The sequence below is a fragment of the Hippopotamus amphibius genome, chromosome 2 (genome assembly GCF_030028045.1).
Source record: "Hippopotamus amphibius kiboko isolate mHipAmp2 chromosome 2, mHipAmp2.hap2, whole genome shotgun sequence".
Lineage (NCBI taxonomy): Eukaryota > Metazoa > Chordata > Mammalia > Artiodactyla > Hippopotamidae > Hippopotamus > Hippopotamus amphibius.
The window spans coordinates 4,945,579-4,970,440 of NC_080187.1; the positions used below are offsets into that span (position 1 = coordinate 4,945,579).

General features: G+C 42.7%; 2 protein-coding genes across 3 annotated transcripts in view; both read left to right on the plus strand.

The window, feature by feature from the left end:
* Window positions 1-24,862, plus strand: part of MED27 (mediator complex subunit 27) — a 208,021-nt gene that overhangs the window by 129,302 nt on the left and 53,857 nt on the right. For both annotated transcript variants that reach the window (XM_057721729.1, XM_057721730.1), the window contains exon 4: window positions 3,888-3,981. In XM_057721729.1, coding sequence (XP_057577712.1) covers window positions 3,888-3,981 — 94 coding nt within the window. The remainder of the gene's footprint in view (window positions 1-3,887; window positions 3,982-24,862) is intronic.
* On the plus strand, window positions 15,483-17,044 carry LOC130845084 (GTP-binding nuclear protein Ran-like). Its single transcript, XM_057721731.1, has 2 exons — window positions 15,483-15,955; window positions 16,699-17,044. The coding sequence occupies exons 1-2, from the start codon at window positions 15,483-15,485 to the stop codon at window positions 16,826-16,828; spliced, it is 603 nt and encodes a 200-aa protein (XP_057577714.1). The 3' UTR covers window positions 16,829-17,044.

Here is a 24,862-nt window from a genome sequence, read left to right on the forward strand (position 1 = left end):
GAGGTCCCAGTGTGCTTAAATTCTCTGATTAAGGAACAGGCCAAGATACTTGAAGAAAAGCAAAAGAGAACAGGTTTATAGGGCTTCAGAGGTGAATGTTAGGAATCTGAGGATGGTGTAATTGTTTCTGATGCACCAGAGATGTTGGAATAGTTGAGACTGAAGCTTGGTACTAAGGAAGCCTTTGGAAACCCTGAGAAGGCGCCTTCAGATGCACTGGGGAGAATGGATCCAAAGCCATTGAGAGTCTGACTGTAACTGAGGAGCAGGACTGGAAGATGGAATTCTCTAATTGCTTAAAAGTTCATTTTCTACCTGAAAATATTGAAACTATGAATCACACCTTAATCTGAACCTGTGATTTCTAGGAGTTTGTGTTTCTGAAAGCCTGGTTCTTGGACCAGCCAGCCAGCGGATCGGCAGCATGCTTCAAGGAGGAGAACCAGGCAGCTCTCCGTTTTTGAAAGGCCTCTGTAATGTAAATAGGAACAGCAATCTTTCCAAGTTATTACCCTGTTAACAGGTTGACAGATATGTGCAAATTGTGACTCACTGCTCAATTTGGCACTAAATTAATGTCGTTCCGCACCGCGTCTGCTCAAGTGTAAACTAGTCACCACTGCTGTGTTAGTGCTTGTTTGCCTATATTCCAAAGGTAGAAATTAAAGTAATTCGATCCTGCCGCAGAGCAGAATGTAACATATGGTGGAGTGTGGGAGGGGAGCGCGCTGTTCCTACCTGTCCTCGGCCCTGCACTCCGAGCTCTGCACGCGCTGGCGGGGCTGGCGGGGCACACCCGCCAGGAGGTACTGCCAGAGAGGAAATCAGGACCCCTTCCCATACCAACCCGCACTCTCGGCAGAAAGAAAATGTCATCCCATCTCCAGCTTTTTAATTTGCTGTTGTTCCAAGCTTTCCTTATTTCTGTCAAGTCAGTAGTGGTGGATTTGCGTTTTGAAGGTTGGGTCTATTTGAAAATGAAATGTTTTGATTCTTTGCTTCTAGGATTTAGACATTGTTTTCCTCAGCAAAAGATGGAGCTGACTTCCTCTCTTTCTCTTTTTGGCAAATACATAATGTCACCTGTGAAAAGGAAATTTGCATCTCCTTTATGTTAGGAATGGGAATGAAAAACAGTCTCCTTGAAATGCATTTTCACTTAATAAAATCTTTGCATTGAGCTTGCTGAGCTTTATCTGAGATCACTGGTTGGGGAGGGAACAAAAAATACTGCCCCAGACCTCTCTACTTTCCTATGTCCGCATCAGATATTTCTCCCAGGAACTCTTTTTCTCCTGCCACTGCTTTCCTTTACAAGTAAAGAGCTCATATGTAAAGGATTCCAGAAACGGCAAGGAACATTTGTTGTCTGCCCTTTTAGCACTCTGGCCCCTGCTAAAAGCAAGCAGAGTCAGGTAGTTGGCATAGAAGCCTGGAAATCTGCACACTGAACTTGGTTTCTGGAATCATCACCTAACCTACCTATCCCCCTAAATTCCTAGCCTACTAGAGAGACAAGTTTTCTAGAAAGTATTTTGAAACCTTCAAGGTGAAAGGTACAAGGGAGAGCAAATGATGATGTTACCCTGTGTTGAAGTCCTGCGTATTCATTTGCATTCTACTGTCCAGAGCTATGATGGCTATTGATCGAGGATCCGTTCAGAAGACATTGCCTCTCCCCCTCCCCATTAGCATATACTTAGCAATGACCTCCATCCACACAGGACAGTGGATTTTTGCTTCCTGCTGAGTCTGAAGTAACTGGGTTTAAACTGCACACATAGAGTTAGCAAAGAAGTCTGTAAATGCAGAAATGTTTCCAGTGACCTAGAGTAAACTTTTGACATGAATTTCGCCACATGTCTTCCACCACCTCAAGAAACAGCAGGCAGTAATGAAAAATGAGTTAATTTCCTCCTTTCTTCATCTTTTCCCCTCTTTTGTAGCATTTAAGCTTAGAGCCAAGGTTGTGTATCATGAAGCTGTAAATCTAGAAGGGATCGTGGGAGATGATGTGTGATGTCTTAGTCAGTCTGGATCTTAGCCATCCAGGAAAGATTGTTTTCGAAACCCTTTTCAAGATCAACAGAGTGGGGCCATGCCTTTAAACAGCACCTCTTATACTTCTTGTTCTTTCTAAGCTAGTTTGCTTTATAAATGCCACATCCTCCTCTGATGGTCCTTTCTCAAGATGGAAGATGGCTATTTGGTACCGAGTTTGTAAAAGCTATTTGCACACTTGAAGAATGCCCGAGCGTCCCCGCAGGCAGCCCTCTTTTCCACAGGAGCAAGTAGCCTTCAACGCACTTCCACCTCTTCTCACTCTGCTCTGGTCTTCCTGTCACTGTTACTCATCGCTGGGCCTTCTAGAGATTTCCCCCTTCCTTTTTCCACTTGAATTTTAAAACTGCATATAACATTCTCTAAGGAAAACCTGATAGGTTAACCAGCAAGATTACTGTCTGACTTCCATAGCTCATATGTTGATGTTCACTTTTTAACAAATGGCATTGTGTTGTCTGCTCTATCTCACGAGCCCCAGGTTTCAAACTAAAATCTGTTCATGTTGTGAGTGGAGAGCTAATCTCCCTCTTCCCCCCAAGAGAACATAGCTTTTATATGTCCCTGATCTAATGGACATGTAATTTAATTTGTCATATCCAACAGATACAAAATCCAATGTAAAATCCTTAACAGATAGTTTTGCGTCTCAGCTATTGTATTCTACATCCCCTTTGTGTCCATGTGATTGGACGGTGAGCACAAATGCTGCTGTGATTCTATTCTCAGAGGATCTGAACCAGACCCAGCTCTGCTGATGCTGTGGGTTGGCGTTTCCTCATTGAGCTTCCACTGGGGTGGTGGGGTGCGACAATTCTTCCTGCTAAGAGAGGGCAGTTTTGCAAAATATGCCCACAATGCCCATGATATACCAGTAAGAGTAGTTACAAATTTTGAGTCTTTAGTATACGCCATGCTAAGTGCTTAATGTTAGTTATCTCAGTGATTATTAAATCTTCAGAGATACAGCTTCCATTTGAGCCAGAAAAACAGAAGACTGCCTTTCAGAGGGATGTTTCCAAGAAAAAGATGGAAACTGCTAGATTATCTGATATGTTTGACCGTAGTGAGAGAAGTTTTAGTTGGGTAGAGAGTTTAAAGGAAAAAAATGTAATAGGTACACAGAAAACGAATCAAGTGAAAATCCAGCAAAACAAAAAACTGTACAAGTAAATATATTCCTTAGCCACTATGTGTCTATTTAAGAAATATACGCAGAGATTTTAGAATGTGAACAATAAATACTGGTTTAAGCAAAAATTGTGCTGTAATTTGAATTCGTTAAACTCAAACCAGAAAAAACAGGAGTGACTTCAGGGATTTAAAAAAGAAGGAATTTAATCCAGAGAATTGATTATTGGGGTGATAGAGAAGAGAAGCCGAAAAGGAAACAGGAGGCGAGCGGAAGAGAGCAAGATTAGGGAGCTACTTCCATCTCTAGACCAGAAGGACAGAGGGAGGGCCCTGCAATTGGAGCCCAGTGGCCAGGAAGCTAGCAGAACTAAATTCTGGTCTATAGAGGAAAGCCACGAGGTCACACCTGACAGTGAAAAACCAAGAACTGGCATTAAAAACACATCATGTGGAAATACGGAGGTAAGTACCAAAAGAAATCACTAAAAATATGGATGGTTCTGGAAAGCAGTAGGAGGGACTGGGGAGTGGTATTTTTCCTAAAAAGCCGCATAAATCCCATTTGCCTTCTTAAACATGTATTTCGTGAATGAAAAATGAAATTGAGAAGAAAAGTCTTTAGTGTACTGTAGATGTATATTTCTGTGACCAGGGCTCCAGCTCTCACACATGTGTTTCTTTCTGCCTCTCAGGTATGTTGATGACGTGATCAGCCGCATTGACAGGATGTTCCCTGAAATGTCCATCCACTTATCCAGACCCAATGGAACATCCGCCATGCTTCTGGTAAGTTCTCTCTGACCTGTTTGTAGGGACACGTGCAAGGAAATTGGCCTTCTGGTTAAACCTATTTCTGTGTTGTCAGAGCCCTGGAATGGAAATTAAATCCCAGATTGGTGTTGAGTAGCATGTGTATTTCTCTTTACTGGCATTCTGTAGGTTCAGACATCTGCACGCTGCTCCTTTGCTTGTGAATGAAATCGCAGAGGTCATCTAAGAGTTACCCAGACGGGAAATACAGCGTGACACCCTGTCCCCTGTGAGTCTGGCAGTGGTGTTTTGGTGAATCTGTTTTATAGTGTGCCAGAGACGATAGGAATACTCACCTATGGGATCCCGCTAACAAAAACAGCCTCTTAAAACAGAAGCAGGTTGTATGGGAAATCATTTATAAAATCTATTCCATGTTTGAGGAAAGTGTCTGAGACCTTGTCACTGACGGTTTCCGATTTTGTTGTTTCTGATATGGATTTGCTCTGAGCAAGTCGGCCTCGTGACCTCACCACTGATGTTTGGTATTCGCATAAATTCACCAAAGACAGGTGTGTTTGGGAAATACACAGGCATAGAAATGCAAAATTGTATTAGTAATTAGAACGACATAGAGACTCCAGTGATGAGACGCTTTTCTGGAGCTCTGTGTGCTAATACATGCTTGAAGAGCCCTTCCCTGAGCACAGATTTTGAGGAGCCTCCATGCTTTACAAAAAAGAATTAACCGAGTAAGAACGATGGTTTTTGATGGACGTCAGGGAGGTGAGCTTCAGGGCTGGATGTTTTTTTACATCTCGCCAGCACTGGGTCCCTGGGACCTGATGTGAAGTCCCTGGACGTTGGCATTTTACTTCGTAAACTCTTATATAAATAGCGAGCCAGGGCTTCCTAGGTGGCGCAGTGGTTAAGAATCTGCCTGCCAATGCAGGGGACATGGGTTCGATCCCTGCTCTGGGAAGATCCCACGTACTGCGGAGCAACTAAGCCCATGTGCCACAATTAAAAAAAACAAAACAAAAAAAAATAGCGAGCCACCAGGATGAGGACTGTTTGCTCAGTCCAGTCACCTGAAAAGAGCAGGCTTACTGTGCATGAGTGTTTTTCTCTTAAGAAAGGAAAAGATGCGGGATTGTTGAATGGGTGGGATTTCACATGTGAGGCAACATTAGTGACGTTCATCTGGGTGATATGCTACTTTTCTTTAAAATTCTTTCAGTTAAAAAATACAGTGAATGAGATAACACAGTGTTCTTTTACTAGAAAAAGAAAACAGTTTGTATCTGTCTACAAAAACATGCAGTATTTTCTGCCTGGGTTAAATGTACAAATTGTCTAAACGTTAAGATCCTCTGGACCCAGCAGCTGAAACATAAATCCTGCTTCCAGGATACGTAACAGGGACCAAAGAGTTAATGAAGATAAAAATGAAAGCGTCCGCAGTGAGATGGGTTTGCGCAAATTATTTCTGGGTCATTGAGCTTCCATTTCCTGATGAAGGTAGGAATTTGGCATTGACGGGAATGAGCAGAGAGAACAGGATTCTAAGGAAACGGATCTAAGATATTAGAGTTACTTCCACCTGAGAAAGTGGACTTTTATTTCACAATGACCTGTCAGCCTCATCTGCTTTCTCACTGAGCTTCTGTTTTAATAGACTGATGAGCGTTTAGGAGCGCGATCGAGGGCAGAATCTATTTTGTACACAGCTTTTTGACTGGCACGAGTGGCTAATCCACATCACCGTGCACCTGGCCAGCTAGCCGTCACCTTCCTTAGGTGACATGGGGATTCACACAAGATGGTGCCTATTTATAGCACGAGCAGTGGGCGATCTGATTCCGAGTCAGATTGCCAGGTGGGTAATCGTACTTTTAACATCATGGCTTTATTTGGCTTTTACTTTTAAAAGATGGTATTTTATTAGATTGCAGGTTTCTAGGCCACTTGCTGCCACCACACGTGTCTTCCCTGAGGTCTAAGGGAATTTTCACCTGGTGGGGAGAGCAGGACCGGCAGCTGCCACCTCCCCTCCTGCCCTCGCTGGTCACCTGTTCCTTGTGACGGTGGGGACAGTGTGGGACCCGTGCTGTAAGCAGTGGGGTACCGCTGCACGGGGTTCAGGCCAGAGTGAAAGCTGTTTTCTGGAGATTCTTCTGAGATGAGTTGTGTGAACCTGGGGGGCAGTGCACTCTGAAAGCTTTGGAGGCGAGTGAGACTGATGGGGACACCAGTTAGGCCACTGGAGCAGGACGCACATGGGCAGTCTCTGCTGACATCTCCCTTCACCTGCTTGGCCGAAGCCTGAAGCACACGCGTGCTGCGTAATAAAGCGGCGTTTTCTCCTGAGTCAGTCAGCCAGGCTTCCGTGAGTGCAGGCGACAGAAACCCACTCTGACGAACTCAAGCAAGAACAGGGTTGACTTTTCTCTTTGTTTTGCTTCTTAATGATGCTGGATGTTCACGGACACGAAGATAGAGCTGCCCTGCCAGGAGGGACAAAAACCAGGGTCACTCCAGGGGTGTCAGGAGCAGGACAAGGTCCCTTTGGAACTCTGTGGCCCAAATGATTTGGCAGCAACTGCCTTTCATCCTTTCATCCTGTGCCTGTGCTCATACATCCCAGGAGAAACATTCCCACTGGCCTAACCTGAACCCTAAGGGGTGGGGCCTGCCTTGGCAGCCCCCTAGAACCACGAGGAGTGGAGGGGGTCATTCCCCAGGGGAAGAGAGGTAGGGCCGAGAAAGCAATCCACATGACAAAGTAGACCTCCCCTGTCCCCTGTACTGTGTGGAGCCTTGTGGTTTACCTAGCGCTCATCTCCTTTCATCCTCACAGTGAACCTCGAGGTAGGTAGCACTGATGGTTCTCATTTTACAAGTGAGGAAACTGAGGTAGTGGTTTCTCCTGGGTCGTGCAACCAAGAACACCACTTCCAGGCCCCCAAGGTGCTTCTTCCTCCCGTCTCTGATTATAGTTCGTGCTGATGGGTGAGTAAGGTTTAGGCGACCAGACACCAGGCAGGTAATTTTTAAATTATTTTTAATTGTGTAATTTGATGTATACAAAGGAATATATGTAGTGCATATGTCAGTTATAAAGTGTAACGATAAACACGTGAGCTCAGCATCCAGTCTGAGAAGCAGAACGTAACCAATGTGTGCTCCTCCCATCCCTGCTTCTCCCCCAGAATCATCACCATCCCGATAATCATCCTCTTCTCTTCCTTTTTTAAGTGTGAGTTTACCATGTGGACATGTGTCCCTACATAATGTATCGTTGACTTCCGTTGAATTTTGAACTTTATAAGAACAGTATCATATTCTGTGATTGTTTCTCAGATGTAGCCATGTTGGTGGTTGTATCTGATCATTTGATCATCTTCATGCTTATGTAATAGTTCATTCTGTGACTGTACACACTCTATTCTTTCTCCTGTCAGTGTGTGTTTGGGTTGTTTCAGGTTTTGCTTTTTAAATAATGGTGGCGTGAGCATTCTTGCGCATACACCAGCATATATTTTTAAGCTTTTGCCCAAGCCATAGAGCCAATGCAGTCCCCTGTCCAACAGAGGAGGGTTGGTGTTGGGAGCAGTGGAACAGACAGCTTTCTTCAAGAGTCCCTTGAATTGTGAAATGTAGTGGCATGGTGCCCACACAGGTGTATGGAGGGGTTCAGGAATGGCTCTGGTTGAATGGCCTGGCTTCCACGGTCAGCGTGTCCCACTGATTTTGTTGTCGCTGTAGATCTCTTCTGGTTTTGGTGTGTGAACGCAGAGGGGGTTTTGGATTTTTTGTGCATACCTGGGAAAATGGTGTAAAGTCATTGAATTCCAGAGCATTCTGTGAACAAAGGGCAAGCTTGGTGATCCCATTTTGGTTTCCTCCTTCACCAAGCAATCCCTGCCAAGGAGCAGCAGGGTGCCTTAGACGTACGAAGATCTGTACCTGGGAGCCCCAGCCTGTCACCAACAGCTTCTTCACAATGTAGGGGGGAAGGGAAAAAATGAGGACTGTGTATCGAATTGGCAAGGTGACTTAGGGTCAATTTGATTCCTCTAAAAGCTAAACCTGCCTTTCCTTGCTGGCCTGGAGGCATCCAGCTTCAGAGCCCATCAGACGTAGGAGTGGTCACCTCTGACCTGGGCTCTGTGCCTGACCTGTAGGCCCAAGCATGTGTCTGCTTCCTGCTGTGGACCCACGGGGAGTGCAGGCTCAGGAGATGGGGCAGGGGAGGGAAGGGAGGACAGGTCAGGCAGAGTTGGTGTGTGCTGAGTGAACACCTGAATGGCACATAAAAGCATCTTTCTCCTCCGGATGTACCGGTTACTCCCCACGATCGCAGTGGGGACCTGCTGCTCAGGGGAGAGGGAACTAGCATGCTTCCAGAACTTTCAGGGTGATTATCATGTTAACTTCTCCTGGCATCTTTGTGAGCCTTGGGTCATCGACTGGAGCCTGGACAGGCCAAGTCCTGGCCAATGTGAAATTTGAACTTTCAGCCTCTTTACGTAATCTTTAACTACACTGTGGCCAGCTCTCTCTGCTCTGTTCAGGGACTGTCTTGGTGTAGATTAATCACTCATGATAAAATAAATCCTGTTTCTGTTCTTTGAAGAGATGAGCTCAGTCATCCAAAAATAAATCTAGCTGTGTTGATATTTAGTTTCAGTTAATCTACTGCCTAACGTCCCATTATTAATTTTCTTCAAACAGTCAAAATATTGTAAGAGCTTAACTGAGTCAGACTAGAACAAGCAGCTGGCTTCTTTCAGCATTTAAAATATTAATCCACAATTTTTTTTACTGATCTGCTAGGTATGAAAATGTAAGAGAAGAAGAAAAAGATGAAACTTCAACCATGACATTTGAAACATACCTTAATACTTTTATAATTTAAACTTTCTTTATATGTCATATGGTTTACAACAGGTAGAACTCATTTATCAATCTCTTTAATATGTATTTTTACCAACCCTCAATTTCTTTAACATATTCGAGCCTTGTTTTTGAATGACACGTCTGTTTTAAACCATTAGACACATTATCTCATTTCACTCCATCCCAAGCTCTCTGAGATAGGAAAGACTGTCAAACAGCTAAACTGCTGAACTGTTTGGGGCCTTGATTTCTCTGCTGGGTTCAAGAGTTTTCAGACTTCAGTAGGCCCAAGAATCACCAGTGTAGTTTGGGGAAAACACATATTCCTGGCAGGCAGCCCAGAAATTCTGATTCAGTGGCTGTGGGGTAGAGCCCAAAAGCCACATTTCCCACCCGAGTCTCAGGTTGTCTGTAGAGCACATTTCAAAAAGCATGATGTTAAACCGTTGCGCCCTTGGAGGTCCAGTGAAGTTGGGCCTTTTGGGGAAGTCTCAGATCAAGCGCCAGTCCCTTTGGTGAGCTTGGTTGCTAAAGCATTCATCTGTTTATTCAGTAAACACTGAGCACCGGGAGAGGAAGGCATAGTGCTGGGCTCTGTCCAGCCTTGACCGCAGTCCCCGCATGCATGGACCCTGCTTTGCCCTCATGGACGGGAGACCAGCCAGGTGTTGTGTAATATGATGGCTTGGGGGGCGGGGTGGGGTGGGGCTGGCAGAGCAGGGTAGGGGCTGGAGAGAGGAGGGCACAGTGGGGGAAGCTGGGGCTCAGGGAAGCCCTCTGTGAGCAGAGACCTGAGGGAAGTGAGGCGAGCCCGGAGCTGGGCCGAGCCCAGGACAGACGGTGTATTCAGCTCACACCCAGGAGCCTAGGCTGGTGGGAGTGCAGGGAACGAGGGAGGAGAAGGAGGAGGTGAGACTTCCGAACCGAAACGGACGGGGACCAGACTCAGGGCCTCACAGGCTACGGGTAGGTCTGGGCATTTGATTTTTTTTTAAGTTTAACTTCAGGTTGAATCAGTCATAATCCTTGATTGATGACCACACTGTCATCATTGATTCAGACATCGCCCTTTCAAATTTAATTATTTAATAATAGAGGGGCTTCCCTTGTGGTCCAGTGGGTAAGACTCTGCACTCCCAATGCAGGGGGCCCAGGTTTGATCCCTGGTCAGGGAACTAGATCCCGTATGCGTGCCACAACTAAGAAGCTAACATGCCACAACTAAAAGATCCACCATGCCACAATGAAGATCCTTACATGCCGCAACTAACACCTGGCGCAGCCTGAATAAATAAATAGATGATTAAATACATTGAAAAAATAAACATTTGTGAACCTACCACCCAGCCCGAGAGCTAGAACATTATCTGCAACCTTACACCCTGTGAGTGTCCCCACCTCTATCCTATAGGAACTGTTATCCCTCCCTTTGTGGGTCATTCCCTTTCCTTTTTTGAGGGAGGGCTTAACACAAATATATGTGTTCCTAACTACATATGTATATTGTGTTCTTTAATTTTGCCTGTGTAACTTAATGATTTTTAAAAGGTATCACATGTTGTCTTCAGGGACTTAATTTTTTCACTCAACATTCTTTTTTTTAACTAAATTTTACTCAAATTGTTGCTTTAGCTATAATAGCTTACTCATTTTGCTAATATGAAATATTCCATTATATGAATATATCCTAATTTTGTTATCCATTTTTCTATTGATTTGTTTCTGTTTTTTTGTTTTGTATTATGAGCAATCTGCTTTGAACATTCTTGTTTATGTTCCTTGGGACCCATGGGCTGAGGTTTTTCTTGGAGCAACTCCCAGGAGAAGAATGCTTGGTTTAGGGAAGTGGTTCTCGACTGGGGGGTGATCGCTTTTCCTCCCAAGGGACATTTGGTGATGTCTAGAAACATTTTTAATTGTCACAACATGGGAAGAGGGGTGCTGCTGGCATCTAGTGGGTAGAGACCAGAGATGCTGCTAAACATCCTGCAATGAGCAGGACAGTTCTCGCTTCAAAGGATTATCCAGCCCCAAATTAAAGTGCCAACACTGGGAAACCCTGATTTAGGGCATGCAAATATTCAGCTTCCCATGACGATGCCAAGTGTTGTCCTAAACGGTTGCACTAATTTACACCCCACCAACAATTCTGAAGTAGTGAAACAGGTTTTTCCCATATACAGAGACTTAGGTAATAACTTTAGTTGTCCTTCAGAAATTTCTTAAGACCATCCACTGCTAAAATTCTGTGATGCTACAGCAATCTCTTTGTGACTGTGTTTCCATGTTTTAACATAGCATACCCATTTTTTGTCACAGCATAGGATATTATCGAAATTCTTTGTTAAATGCTTTTTTTTTTGGGAAAAATGCTATCTTATAAAATTTATAACAGAAGTTGGTTTTTATAGTGCTACTTCACTCTTAACACATAAAAAATTGGTTTACCAAACCTGGTTCCAAAGGACATTTGTTTCCAAAAATCAGATCCATTCTTTACGACAGCGGTTCTCAAATTATGGTTTGGCAACAAGGAGTCACAGACCTGTTCCGGGGGTCCACAAAGTCAAAACCGTTTTTTTTTTTTCCTTTGTCACCCTTGTTCATTCACAGGTTCATAGTGGAGTTTTCTAGAGGCTACACGGTGAGGGGGACAGCATCATGCGGGACCTGTTGGCTTCTGTAGTCTGTTTTAAACATTTCTGTTTTATTTCTAATATGGTAAATATTGACAGCTATATCCTATAGAAACAAAAGTTGCTTGAGGTCCTCAGTAATTTTCAGGAGTGTAGAAAGGTCCTGAGACCGAAGTGTTTGGGAACTGCTACTTTAAGAAGTATGTTAACTGTTAAGACTATTCAAAATAGTTTATCAAACTAAATTTCAAAAAGTGGTTCTAGAACTGTTTGTTGCAATGGCAGTGATATGAATGGAAGTTTATTGGTGATTAAAAACTTTGAGGTTTAAAAAAAAAGTCAAAAAGTAAAAGTCAAGGGAATATGGGACATTCTACAGGACAACTAACTTAGTTTCTTCAACCAAGTCAGTAATGTGGGGAAAGTGGGGAGGATGGAGCTCTTAAAAGGCTTAACAGCAGTACGTAACGTGTGGACATCGTCTAGATCCTGATTCAAACAAAACACCTATAAAAGCATGTTTTCTCAGCAATCCAAAGGTGCTGCACATGGTCTGAATTTCAAAGGATACCAAGGAATAGTTGGTAATTTTGTTAGGATTAATAATGTCCTCATGGTTATGAAACAAAACATCAATTTTTTAGAGGCAGATACTTCATATGTAGAGCTGAAATGACATAAAGTATGAGGTTTGCTTTAAAAATACTTCAGCAAAGAAAACGGAGGGATAAATAAAACAGGTAAGGCAAAATTTTGATAATTTTTAAATTTGGGTGGTTATTAAGCAATCTGTCTTCCTTTATGTTTGAAAATGTTCACACTCAGAAATGTTATGCATAGTTATTTAAATTCAAGTCACTCCACGTATCTTCCAAACAATACGGGAAAGCAAGAACAAATAAAACTACAAAAACCACACCTTAAACACAACTAAGAGACCAAGAATACCCACACTCCAAATTATGTGTGAGTGAAAAACAAACAAATCCTAATGAGCTATCACTTGCACACCCACTGTTAACCTTTGCTGAGGGAAAAATGCATTGTACAAAAGAGTACATACTGTATGATTGCATTACCTCACAGTTTAGAATGGGCCAAAACTAAGGTGAATAAAAATTAGAACAGCTTTCCCTGGGAGGGTTAGAGCAGACACGGACTGGGAAGGGCATGAGGAAACATTTTGTAGTGGTGGAAGTGTTCTGCATTCTGACAGAGGTGCAGTTTATATGGTTGTGTGCAGTTGCCAGAATTCAGAGAATGGTGCAATCTAAACATTTATGCACTGTATTGGAGGCAAACTTTACCTCAAAAAACATTTCTTTAACAAACATTAAACTGCTTAATGATTTGCTTGCCTTCCTGTTTAGGGATGAAATATACTAATGTCTGCAGCTTTCAAACTCTTCCAAAAAATAAGATGAATAAATGGACAGAGAGATGAATATATATGTGATAAAGCAGTAGAACAGAACAATTATAGAATCTAGCTCATGGGAATATGGGTGTTCACCCTACAACTCTTTCAACTTCTTAGATGTTTGAAATTTTTCGTAATAAAATGTTGAAGGAATAAACACTTCAACTAAAGAAATGTCCCCACCCCACCCCCCACAAAAGGAAACAAACACCGCAAAGCAGTTGAAAGCAGACAGCACTCCAAACTGATTTTAATATCCTCAGACATTTGGAGAGGTGAAAAGACAAATCCTTAAATCAGGAATTCAGAAGTTAAAAAAACAGAAACAGGCAAAAAGATGAAGAAATGAAAAGGATTTACTGTACTCAGGAAAAATGATAAAATTATCTCAGAAATTAAGACTAAATTTCAAGAAGCTCAAGGAAAAATAGATTCAAATGAAATTTAATAAAGGGCATTGAAGAAAGGCTGAGAAACAACAACGAAGAGAGTAAAAATAAGGTAAAGAAAGAAGTAGAAAGGTTCAGAGAGAAAACAGTTGAAGTGAAACACAGACAAAGAAGAAACAACATATACATAATTGGAGTTCATGAAGAAGGAAAGCAAAATAATGGAACAGAACTAACATGTAAAACTATATTCTAAGAAAAATTCCTACAAATGAAAGGTCTAAATTTGCACATTTAAAGGTGCAAATTAAAGGGTCTCATTGGGTGCTTGGGAAAATTGACCAGCAACAATCAAGTCTAAGATGTAGTCTAGTAATGCTGTCTGACTTAAAAGATAAGGAAAAAAATCCTCAAGACTTCCAAGCAAAAAAATGAAATCACTTACAAGGCAAAAGAATTAGGCTGGCATCAGATGTCTCAAAAACAATATATAAAGCAAGGCAATGATGGAGCAGCATTTTCAAAGAAAGTGTGAATCGAAGATAAATATGTCTTTCAAGTATCAGAGAAAAGCCATTTTAAACATGCGAGAATTCTCTACCCATTAGCCCATCTTGAGGAGTCTACTGGAGAATGAGGTTCATGCAACAAAAAGATGAGAGGGGAAACTTCAGCCCAAGGACGGTTAGTGAGCATGTAATGTATTTAATTGTTGATATATGACTAAAACAAAGGCAGTGATGAGGGTAGAGTAATAGTATATAACTGTTATGTGTTCTAACATGGTAGAAATAATCTAAACAAAAAATAGGGGAAGAGATAGGTAAAGATGAAAGTAGAATGAGCTCATTTATTTTCATATTTATAATAAATAAGCTTTAAGGGATTCTATTAAAAGTTGATGAATGAAATGCTAAGATGGTATCTAAGAAAGTGGGAGTCTAAGGGCATTAAAATGTGTAGATACAAAGGTAAGCATGAGAACGAAAATATAAACCTTCCTAAATACAACCAATCAATCAATAAATAAGGGAGCAAGCAAGCGTCACTTAGAGAAAGAAGCATTGGAAACATGCGCATAATAACTATTCCATCATGTGACCAAGTTGAGGCCATGTGTATCAGTCATATCAAGAAATGTGAGCAAACATAATACACTCGTTAAAAGATTTCATTTCAGTTGATATAAAAGTTCATTTGGAAAAGAAGCATGCAAGAAAGGATGGGAAAACATAAAAGCTACCAGGGTCTTGCCCTGTTGGACATTGAAACATACCCTAAAGCCTCTATAATTATTGGTATTGGCTCATGGGTTAACAGTCAGGCTAGTAGAAAAAAATAGACTAGAAGGAGACTCAATTACACTTAAACATTTACATGTGATAAAGGTAGCATCTAAAATCAACAGGGCCTCTACCATAAAAAGGCCAAAAATTTAGGTGGCAAAAAAACCCATAAAGTCAGAAGACAGCCAACACATGGGGAGAAAATGTTTGCAATATGTATCACAGATACAGAGCTAATATACCTAAGATCATTTTTTAACTCTTAAAAAGGGTAAAAAGACCAAAAATGGAATAGAAAATGAGAAAAAGAAGCATACAGTTAACCCCCAAAAAGATATAAAAATGGTACTTAAACATATGAAAAGATGTTCAACCAGACCCATAATTAGAGAAATGCAAATTAAAACTGCGCTGAGGTACCATTTCTCACCTACCAGATTTGCAAAACTTAAAAAAGTATAACAACACATTCTGCTGGCGCGCCTGTGAGGAAACAGCCACCACCATCCATCGCTAGTGGGAATGCAGATTGGTACAACCATTTTGGAGGGACTTTGGCAGCGTCTGATAAAGCTATGTGTGCATTTACCTTCTAACCCAGCAATACTACTTCTAGGAATTTACCCTGAAGACACACCTTCAGCGGTATGAAGATGTATACTCACAAGATTGTTAATTAATTGCAGCTTGTTTGTAATTGCAAAATACTTGAAAAACCTCAGTGCCTGTGCAGAGGAGAGTGATTGAATAAATTATGATACAGCCACACAGTGGAGCCACATCATTGCTTATTTTCATCTTTTGAAAAGAATGAGGACGTCTCTGGGCATTTGAATTGCACTTCCGCCGTCTTTCCAGCCCTCAGTCAAACGGGTGCAGAGACCCTTCTGGAAGTAACATCACGATGACTGCCCAAGGAGAACCCCAAGTTCAGTTCAAACTTGTGTTGGTTGGTGATGGTGGTACTGGAAAAACTACGTTTGTGAAACGTCATCTGACTGGTGAATTTGAGAAGAAGTATGTAGCTACCTTGGATGTTGAGGTCCACCTCCTCTTGTCCCATACCAACAGAGGACCTATTAAGTTCAATGTGTGGGATACAGCTGGTCAGGAGAAGTTTGGCGGACTGAGAGATGGCTATTACATCCAAGCTCAGTGTGCCATTATAATGTTTGATGTCACATCAAGAGTTACTTACAAGAATGTGCCCAACTGGCATAGAGATCTGGTACGAGTGTGTGAGAACATCCCCATCGTGTTTGGTGGCAACAAAGTGGATATTAAGGACAGAAAGGTTAAGGCAAAGTCAGTTGTCTTCCACCGAAAGAAGAATCTGCAGTACTATGACATTTCTGCCAAAAGTAACTACAGCTGTTGGTGGGAATGTAAGTTGGTACAGCCGCTATGGAAAACAGTTTGGAGGTTCCTTAAAAAACTACAAATAGAACTACCATATGATCCAGTAATCCCACTACTGGGCATATACCCAGAGAAAACCATAATCCCAAAAGAAACATGTACCACAATGTTTATTGCAGCACTATTTACAATAGCCAGGACATGGAAGCAACCTAAATGCCTATCAACAGATGAATGGATAAAGAAGATGTGGCATATATATACAATGGAATATTACTCAGCTATAAAAAGGAATGAGATGGAGCTATATGTAATGAGGTGGATAGACCTAGAGACTGTCATACAGAGTGAAGTAAGTCAGAAAGAGAAAGACAAATATTGTATGCTAACTCACATATACGGAATCTAAAAATGGTACTGATGAACTCAGTGACAAGACAAAAACAAGGACGCAGATGCAGAGAATGGACTGGAGAACTTGAGGTTTGGGGGGGTGAGGGGTGAAGGGGAAGCTGAGACGAAGTGAGAGAGTAGCATAGACATATATATACTACCAACTGTAAAATAGCCAGTGGGAAGCTGCTGTATAACAAAGGGAGTTCAGCTCGAGGATGGATGATGCCTTAGAGGACTGGGACGGGGAGGGTGGCAGGGAGTCGAGGGAGGGAGGGAATATGGGGATATGTGTATAAATACAGATGATTGAACTTGGTGTACCTCAAAAAAATAATAAATAAATAAAATGAAAAAAAAAAAAAAAGTAACTACAACTTTGAAAAGCCCTTCCTCTGGCTTGCTAGAAAACTGATCGGAGACCCTAACCTGGAGTTTGTCGCCATGCCTGCTCTCGCTCCGCCAGAGGTGGTCATGGACCCAGCCTTGGCAGCATAGTACGAGCACGATCTAGAGGTTGCTCAGACTACTGCCCTCCCGGATGAAGATGATGACCTGTGAGAAAGCAAAGCTGGAGCCCAGCGTCAGAAGTCTAGTTTTATAGACAACTGCCCTGTGATGTCAGTGGTGCAGCGTATTTGCCACTTTATTATGTAGCTGAGCAGAACATGTGCTTAATCTTTGGGATGCTGAAGGGGATGAATGGACTTTGGAGTGAATGTGGCAGTTAAAAAAAAAAAAAAACCTTCATTTTTTGGACCTGCACATTTAGGTGTTTTGTAACCCAGTTGTTTCCTCCTTGAGTTTCAAATGGAAGACTGCTGCGATCACATCACAACATTCAGTTTGTTACTGTCAGTCCCATTCCTTTTCATTTAGAATCAGAATAAAGCTGTATTTCAGATATCTAAAAAAAAAATAAGAATGAGGAAGATCTCTATGACTCACTTCAAGTGATTCCTAGGATACATTGTTAAGAGAAAAAAAGCAAAGTGTAAGAGTATCCTTAATATGCTTCCTCTTTTGTAAGAAAGGAGATATAGAGTGTCTGTTATCTTCTTGTTTGTGGAGGATACACACAGAAAAGGTGATCAACCTGAAACAAAGAAATTGGTTAGAGGGAGGGAGCTAGTAATAGGGTAGGATGGATGTGTGTAGGGAGGGGGACGTGTTTCTGAGAATATCCTTTTGTTTAGTTTGGACTTTTAGAACCATGGTAGCATTTCATGCATGCAAAAAAATAAATATAATTGACTAGAGTGGATTTTTTTTTAAAAGGAATGCAAATAGAAATAAACATAACTGTATTTCAAATGAATAATGTAACCGCACTTTGGGGAAGGGATGGAGTAACCATTGAACACAGCATCGTGACTCTAGATCCTTGGGCTTAGGATTGTTAGACCTGTGAACGGGTGTTGAAACTCTTAGTAGTTTGCCAGTTTTTGATAGTGGGTATGCATTAACAATTCTGAAACCACTTTATATGTATTCTAGGATTGAGCAAATAAATAAATTGCAGATAACAGGAACGAAACTTCCCCTTGGAGAGGGATGTTACCAAAAAAAAAAAAAAAGGAAAAGGAAAAAGCTAGAATAAACCCTTGGTGTTGAATTGAAACTGGCAGTATCGGTGTGAACTAATTGTTTTTGATATGTATATGCAGGTAGAAATAGAAATAGATACAAGTGTGTGTTCACATATCCATGTGCACATATGTCCCAACTCCTTCTGCTGAGAAGGTCTACAAGCAGTGAGACTCCAGGAACAATGAGTGCGTCTCTTGTCCCCATCTGAGTTTCTAAACATCATTCTCACTAACAAGAACAAGGCTCCTTGGAGAAATGGCTGGTTCCAGAAGAGGGGCAGGGAAAGTACAAAGTGAACCTGGAACGCCTTCTTGAGCCAAAGCAAGGGAAGTGCTCACAGAACAACGAGGGTTTGTGCAGTGGACACAGAAGCCAGCTTGGCTTCTGTTAGGCAAGCCTGGGGCCTTCGAGCACCAAGGCTGCTGTGATAGGATTACAGCCCACAGAAACCATCGTAACCCACGCGTCCGTACCGATTTAAACAAATAAAGGGATAAAGAAAGAAACGGGAGGGATCGGAGTAGCATGAAAATAGCTACGGGAAAGCCATTCCTTAGCGTAGACTGTGAGCTAATAAGCGTAGAAAGAATTAGAAAATTTGGCAGCCACCCTAGTAATAATTGTTCTACATAAGAATCGGGAAGAACCAATGACTGTTGAAATGAATGGGAAAAAAGGTTGATGACAGACAGTATGCGTGTGGATGTGCACACCTGCGTCTGTGTGTGTGTAGAGAGAGCAGATGTGAGCCCACAGGCCCAAACTCATGCAGTGTGATGCTAACATGCAGGGCCTCTAGGTGAAGGGCACACAGGAATCCTTTGTACTATTGCTGCAACTTTTCTGTAAGTCTGAAATTGTTCAATAGTATTTCAAAATAAGTAACATTTTAAGCCAGCACGTTTAGATTTTTACATTAGGTGAAATTATGTGTCTGGTCCAGAATGTGGCCGTTGTCCCTACCTCCTCCACCGCTACCACCCCTGTCTACTTCTCCCCTGGGTCACTACAGCAGCCTCCTGACTGGCCTCCCTGCCCAGCTGCCTCCCATCTCCTCTGCACACAGAGCCAGAGTCTTTCCAAGCGAAACTCAAGTAGTGCATCTTCTCTGCTCAGAACCTGCGACAGCTCCCCGTTTCACTCCAGTAGAAGCCCCCGTCCTCCTAAGGCTCTTCTGCCTGCTCCGACCCCACCTGCGTTGCTCCGACCCCACCTGCGTCTCCCCGCCCTGCTGGGCCCACTCCTGCCTTAGGGCCCTTGCCCTAAGACGTCTGCGGGCCTTGTTCCTCATAGCCTTCAAGGCTTGCCCTTGTGTCCCTTCTCCTTGAGACCTCTCCTGACCAGTATGTGCAACCCCCCCCGCCTCCATCTGCCTGAACAGCCTTTATTTTTTTTAAATAGTACTTTTCACTTTCTAAGATAGTACATGATTTTCTTGTCTGTTATGTGAGCCTTGCGGTTTGCAGGATCTTAATTCCCTGACCAGGGATTGGACCCGGGCCCTCGGCAGTGAAAGCACAAAGTCCTAACCACTGGACCACCAGATCTTATCTGTTCGTTCACTGATGTGTCCCAAACCCCTAGACCAGTGCCTGACACATAGTAGTGCCCAGTAATTATGTGTTGAATACATATCCATTCATATTCATGTGCGTATATATAAGGAAACTGAATTGAAAGATTTTTTAAAATACTGAGAGGGGCTATTAGGTGATGTGAGCCTAGAGTAGAGACTGTGCAGTACTGGCTTTGAGGGAAATGGGTGTGAATTTGTAACTTCATTTGTGAAGAGTCCAGAGGGGCTGTCTTTACCCTGCTGGTAGCATAGTTGTTGTCTCATGGGTGAAGGGGAGAGGAGTTAGTTCTTTAACTTTCTGCTTGGAACACTTAAATATTGTTTGATTTCTTTTATTGTAACCATGCATTATTCTTAGGATTAAATTTTATAAAAGAAAAACTGTCCTTTTAAGTGTCAAACTCCCTGGGAACAGAAATACTGGCCTGATCTTACCGATTTCCTCAGTAAGCGTCCGTTGTTCAGTCAGTGCGCTCTTTGTGCCGGGCACCAAGCCCAGGCCTTGACATGCCCCGCCTCACTGGTCCTGTCCGGGACCCCCTGTTTCCAGGCTAATAAGCTGGGGCTTGAAGAGGATCAGGGTCACACAGCTGAAAGATAACCCCAATCGTAAATGACAGTTCAGACCCCAGTCTGTCTGACTCAAGAGCACAAACTTTCACCCATTAAAATAAAAAGTTACTTGAAGCTGTCCAGGTGTCATTTTGTTCTCACCCAGCCCTGAAGCACGTTGTTGCTGCTTCCTTGGGGCGCTGCTTGCCCTTGGAGTATCCAGCGCCCGTGGTGCCAGAGGGGAACTCGGGGCCGAGCAGACCGAGAAGGGGAGGCCATGCTAGGCGCGAAGGGAGGGGGCCAGGGGTGCGGTAATTTTTCAGGGCCCACTGGATTCTGAGGTTTCTTAGGCAAGATATTTGCAGTGCTTCTGTCTGAATATGTACACCAAAGTCATGCTTGGCTTTATCTTTTGAGGGCGTGTGATTTTAAGTATGTATAGATAGTGTTCCATTAAGACATACAGATGGCACTTTTGTGGGGGTTCCTCATCCTGTTCCGATTTAATTTTCTGAAAGTAGCTCTTGTTGTAATCTCAGGGATCTTAAGCTGGTCCGTGAACTCCTAGAAGATAATGGATAGGCTTCAGGAAATCCCTGAACCCCTGCAGATTTTGCATGTAGATGTACTTACGTGCCTTTTTCTGAGGGAGAGGGTCTGTGGCTCCCATTGGAAAGGGCGGTTAATTCCCAAAGAATGTTAAGGACACTGGTCTTAAGCCCTGATGGAGCTCTGAGTCCTTTCTTGAGGCTCTCTGGTTGCTGCTGATTCAGCCGCTAATCTCCATATTCTTCTTTTATATTCAATATATTTTAACAGCTGTACTTCATTTCCACGTGAATTTCTGGTGGCTTCCAGGGTAAAAGCACAGTGCTAGAGATACTGCTTTTAAAGAGAACGGCCGTGTGAAGAAAGCCCCCAGAGTGGAGCAGCTTACACAAATTGCTTGGCATTAAAGCTGTTTCTCAGTTTTCTGACAACTAAAGCATTAAAAAAAATTTTTTTTTAATTACATAGTTTTTATATTCTGACAACATTTTTTTCTTAGAACTAATTTCCAGAAGTAGTTTATACTTTTCTCCCTTCCCTTCCCTTTTCCCTTCCCTTCCCTCTTTCCTTCCCTCCTTCCTTCCTTTCTTCCTTTCTTACAAATAGCATTTACTAGGTACATATTGTTTCCGTAGTTTCTTTACCTATTAGTTCAAGACAGTTGCTCCCAGAGGTGGTGGGGCACTTTCATCTGTTATATGAATGTGTGTTTAGGGTTCAATGGAAATTGATAGTGTCCCTCAGATTCCCTAAAAATTTTTAGTCTAAGTGAGGGGTAGCCTAGTTAGGCATCCCCAAACCCTCCCCCTGCCCCCCGTGCTAATATGCCAGTAGTTACTGGTGTCTGTCATTTCTAATGATACCTTGGAAGCCCCTGAGTCAGTCAGACCTCTAGTTTCCCTCAACACGTCTCAATTGCATTTATCTCACCAAACTTGGGAAGCACGTTCTGCCAACTCTTCCAGGTATATTCCATTAGGCTAGCCTAGCATTTATAATCGTGGATTTAAATGTTGGACAAAGCTATTCCAACTCCAAAGGCATTTCATCACATTTTGGTTTTAAAATATTATTAATTCATTTATAAAATTGATGTTTGGTAGAAACCAGTGGCACCTGCCTTTTTGAGGCAGGATGAAACTGTTTTCAAAATTTAGAAAAAGGAGTTGAATAAATGCACAGGTACCTTAAAAAGTAGTCAAACAACAGCTACCTTTTTTTTTTTTTTGGTCTAATTCAGTTTTATTCAATGGTGGAAGTGTTGCGTCTGTTTCCAGGGTCCCTGAGTTCCAGGCTTCTTGTCTTATACCTGCTCCCAATTTGTCAGCTCTCTGCTCCATCACTTACCTTCATCCTTGTAGCAAATACGAGAATTGTATTGATCAAATACTTCGTGAAAGATGACCCTGAATTGAAAACTCTAGCAGTGAGTCATCCCTGTACACACAAAATGCCGCATCCACATGCTTCCTGACGTGCTGTCCGTCCTGCCTGGCACCTTCCAGTCAGAGCCTCCTACCCGATCCCCTGGTCTCCTTGTTTCTGCACACTCAGCCACCGCTCCATCTTTCATACTTAACACTCATTCCAAAGGGCAGGTCTCCCCAAGCCAGTCTCCTACTCTGTTGCTTGCAGGAGAAAGCCCTCCTCCTTAGCAAAGCTTATGTGGTCTTTATAACCAGACCTCAGTTTACCTTTCCAACCTCTTCCCCTCTTACTGTCTCTCCCTGCCGCCTGGGTATCCTCTGATGTTTCTCAGTGGAGACATTACTGACATTTTGGATGGGACAGTCCCTCCTTGTGTGGAACTGGTGGTGTTCTTGCAGAAGGATGAGCATCCCAGACCCCAAATTGCGAAATGCCAGTAGCTCTCCCCACCCATTGTGACAAGAGAAAACACCTCCTCGTTTCCAGGGGCTCCTTAGAAACCGCAGGATTCCCCAGACACTCCATGCCCTTTTGCTTCTGTGCTTTGTGCCTGCTTTTCCCTCTGACTGTGGTGTCCTTGTCCAACCTCTGCCCCTTCTGGTAAAAGCTGTGCCTTCTTTGAGATTGGGGTCTCATGTGACCTTTCAAGAAGCGCACCGTTACTTCTTCGGGCTGAGATAGTTCCTTCCTTTGTGTTCCTAAAGTCCTGTTTATGCCTGTATTAGAAAGAGTGTACTGTGTGCAGAGGTGTCCTGGATTCATCTTAAATGGATCACTTTGCTTTAAAATGCACTTGACAGTACCTACAGCATCATGTACCACTGTGCACAAAGCCTTTAGGAAGCGCCTGAGGGGAAGTACTCCATCTGGCCAGGTGCCCGTGAGCATCCATTGTGATCCACCTCTTCGCGCAGCGCTGTGTAGTCCTTAGTACCAGACACGGGGGACTTTACAAAGAAGAAACGTTCTCGTGGGACTTCGTAATTTCTATAGGACAAAGAGAATGTAAATTGTTGTTGTTGGTCTTATTATTAGAAGAACAATAAATGGTATTGATCAGTAGATTCTTTGAATCCCTGGCAACTTGTCTCAGAGTTTATATTTGACCAAATGGAGCCATTGCTCTCAATACCCCCTGCAATCAATAATGTGAAGCAAAAATGATGTTACTCTTCCTGAATCATAATCTTTGTTTCTAAGAGTTATTAACACAGGACCCCAAGCCACTATTTTCTTTAGACAATCGGGTTGTCCTGCTTCAGATTTATACACACCAATTGAATCTCATTAGCCCGGATTTACACTGCATAGACCAAGCGTGTAAATAATTGAAATTTTCCAGAGCTGTATTAAATCTTCAACTGATTTTAAAAGCAGTTTATCTTGCTATTTTACTTTATTTCCTAATCCCAATCTACACAGTTGACTTTTCCTCCATTTAATCTTTTCATTGTTTTCTGTGCATTGAGATAAAACAGTTGCTCAAATCTAATAAAAGCCACATATACAATCCATTTCGCTTGGCAGTTGGATTAAAAGCTGAGTGTGAGTTTATACTAACATGGCCTATAGTATTATTAATTATGTAAATTACCTTATATTGAATTTTAATTAAAATTAATTTAACTGATCGTGCCGTACGTGGTTGTAGGAGCAGTGATGGGCATCACTCTCGTCGCCGGCATAACTCACCCAGCTCCTAGGCAGACCTGGAGCCAGGCCGCTGGGGTTCCGTCCCTCGCTTGGCCGGCTCTAGCCGTGTGACGTTGAGTAGTCACTGAATATCTCTGTGCCGTCATTTCCTCCCGTGTAAAACGGAGCTGATGGGAGTCCTCTCTCGTGCAGTTGTTGTGAAGATCACCTGGTTTATCCCTGGAGCCAGGCCAGCTGCTGGCGAGCTCAGCCGACCAGGATGAGGGGAGAGCGTGGAGAGGGTAGGTGGCAGTGATCTCTGCTAGACATTTGCTGAAGATCATGAAGTTGTACAGGCCTTGTTCGTGACTTAATTACCATGTTGACTGTTGACCATAAACATTGTGAACATAAGACAGATTTCTTTGGTTCTGTTCAGAAATTCTTTGTATTAATGTGGGACCTGTTTTTTAAACATAGATGCGAATTCTCACCTTCCTTTTTCACCTTATTCTTGAATTATATTTTTAGTTAAAATTATATGGTGACTGTCTTTGTGTGTTTTTAGGGTGACTGCTCGGTGATCATGCTTATTTTATAGGGCATCTGTTATTTCTCTATCGTGTTCAGTTACAGAGATGTGAGGATTGTCAGACAGAACTTCGAAGTAGGGGCTTTGTTGGGTTTCGCCTTAAAGGTAATATTCATAGTGTCAGCTGCTGTCTCTGCAGGATCTTCCCCCACCTCCTTGGTTATTCCTTGTCAGTCATCTCTAGAGATTCCTCTTCCTCTTCCCAAAACATTGGCGTGTCCTGGGCTCAGCTCTTGGGTCTAGTCCCTTCTCTATTCGTCCTCCATAGATGATCTCATCCATTCCAGGATTTAAATATGTTCTAGTTGCTGCTGAAGCCCAGGTTTATATCCTCACCCAGGTCTTTCCCCAGACTTCAGCCCCAGGAGGCTATTGACATCACCACTTGATTTCCACGCTTGCACGTGGGCATTGGTCCCCATGTCAGTAAATGACTCCTCCATTCGTCCTGTTGCCCAGACCAGAAGTCTTGGAGTGGCCTCTGCCTCTCCTTTCTCTCATATTTCACAGCCAATCCATTGGTAAATTCTGTGGGTTCTTCCTCAGAAATACATCCAGAATCCTAATGGAAAAGAATATAAAAAAAAGAATGTATATATGTGTATAACCGAAT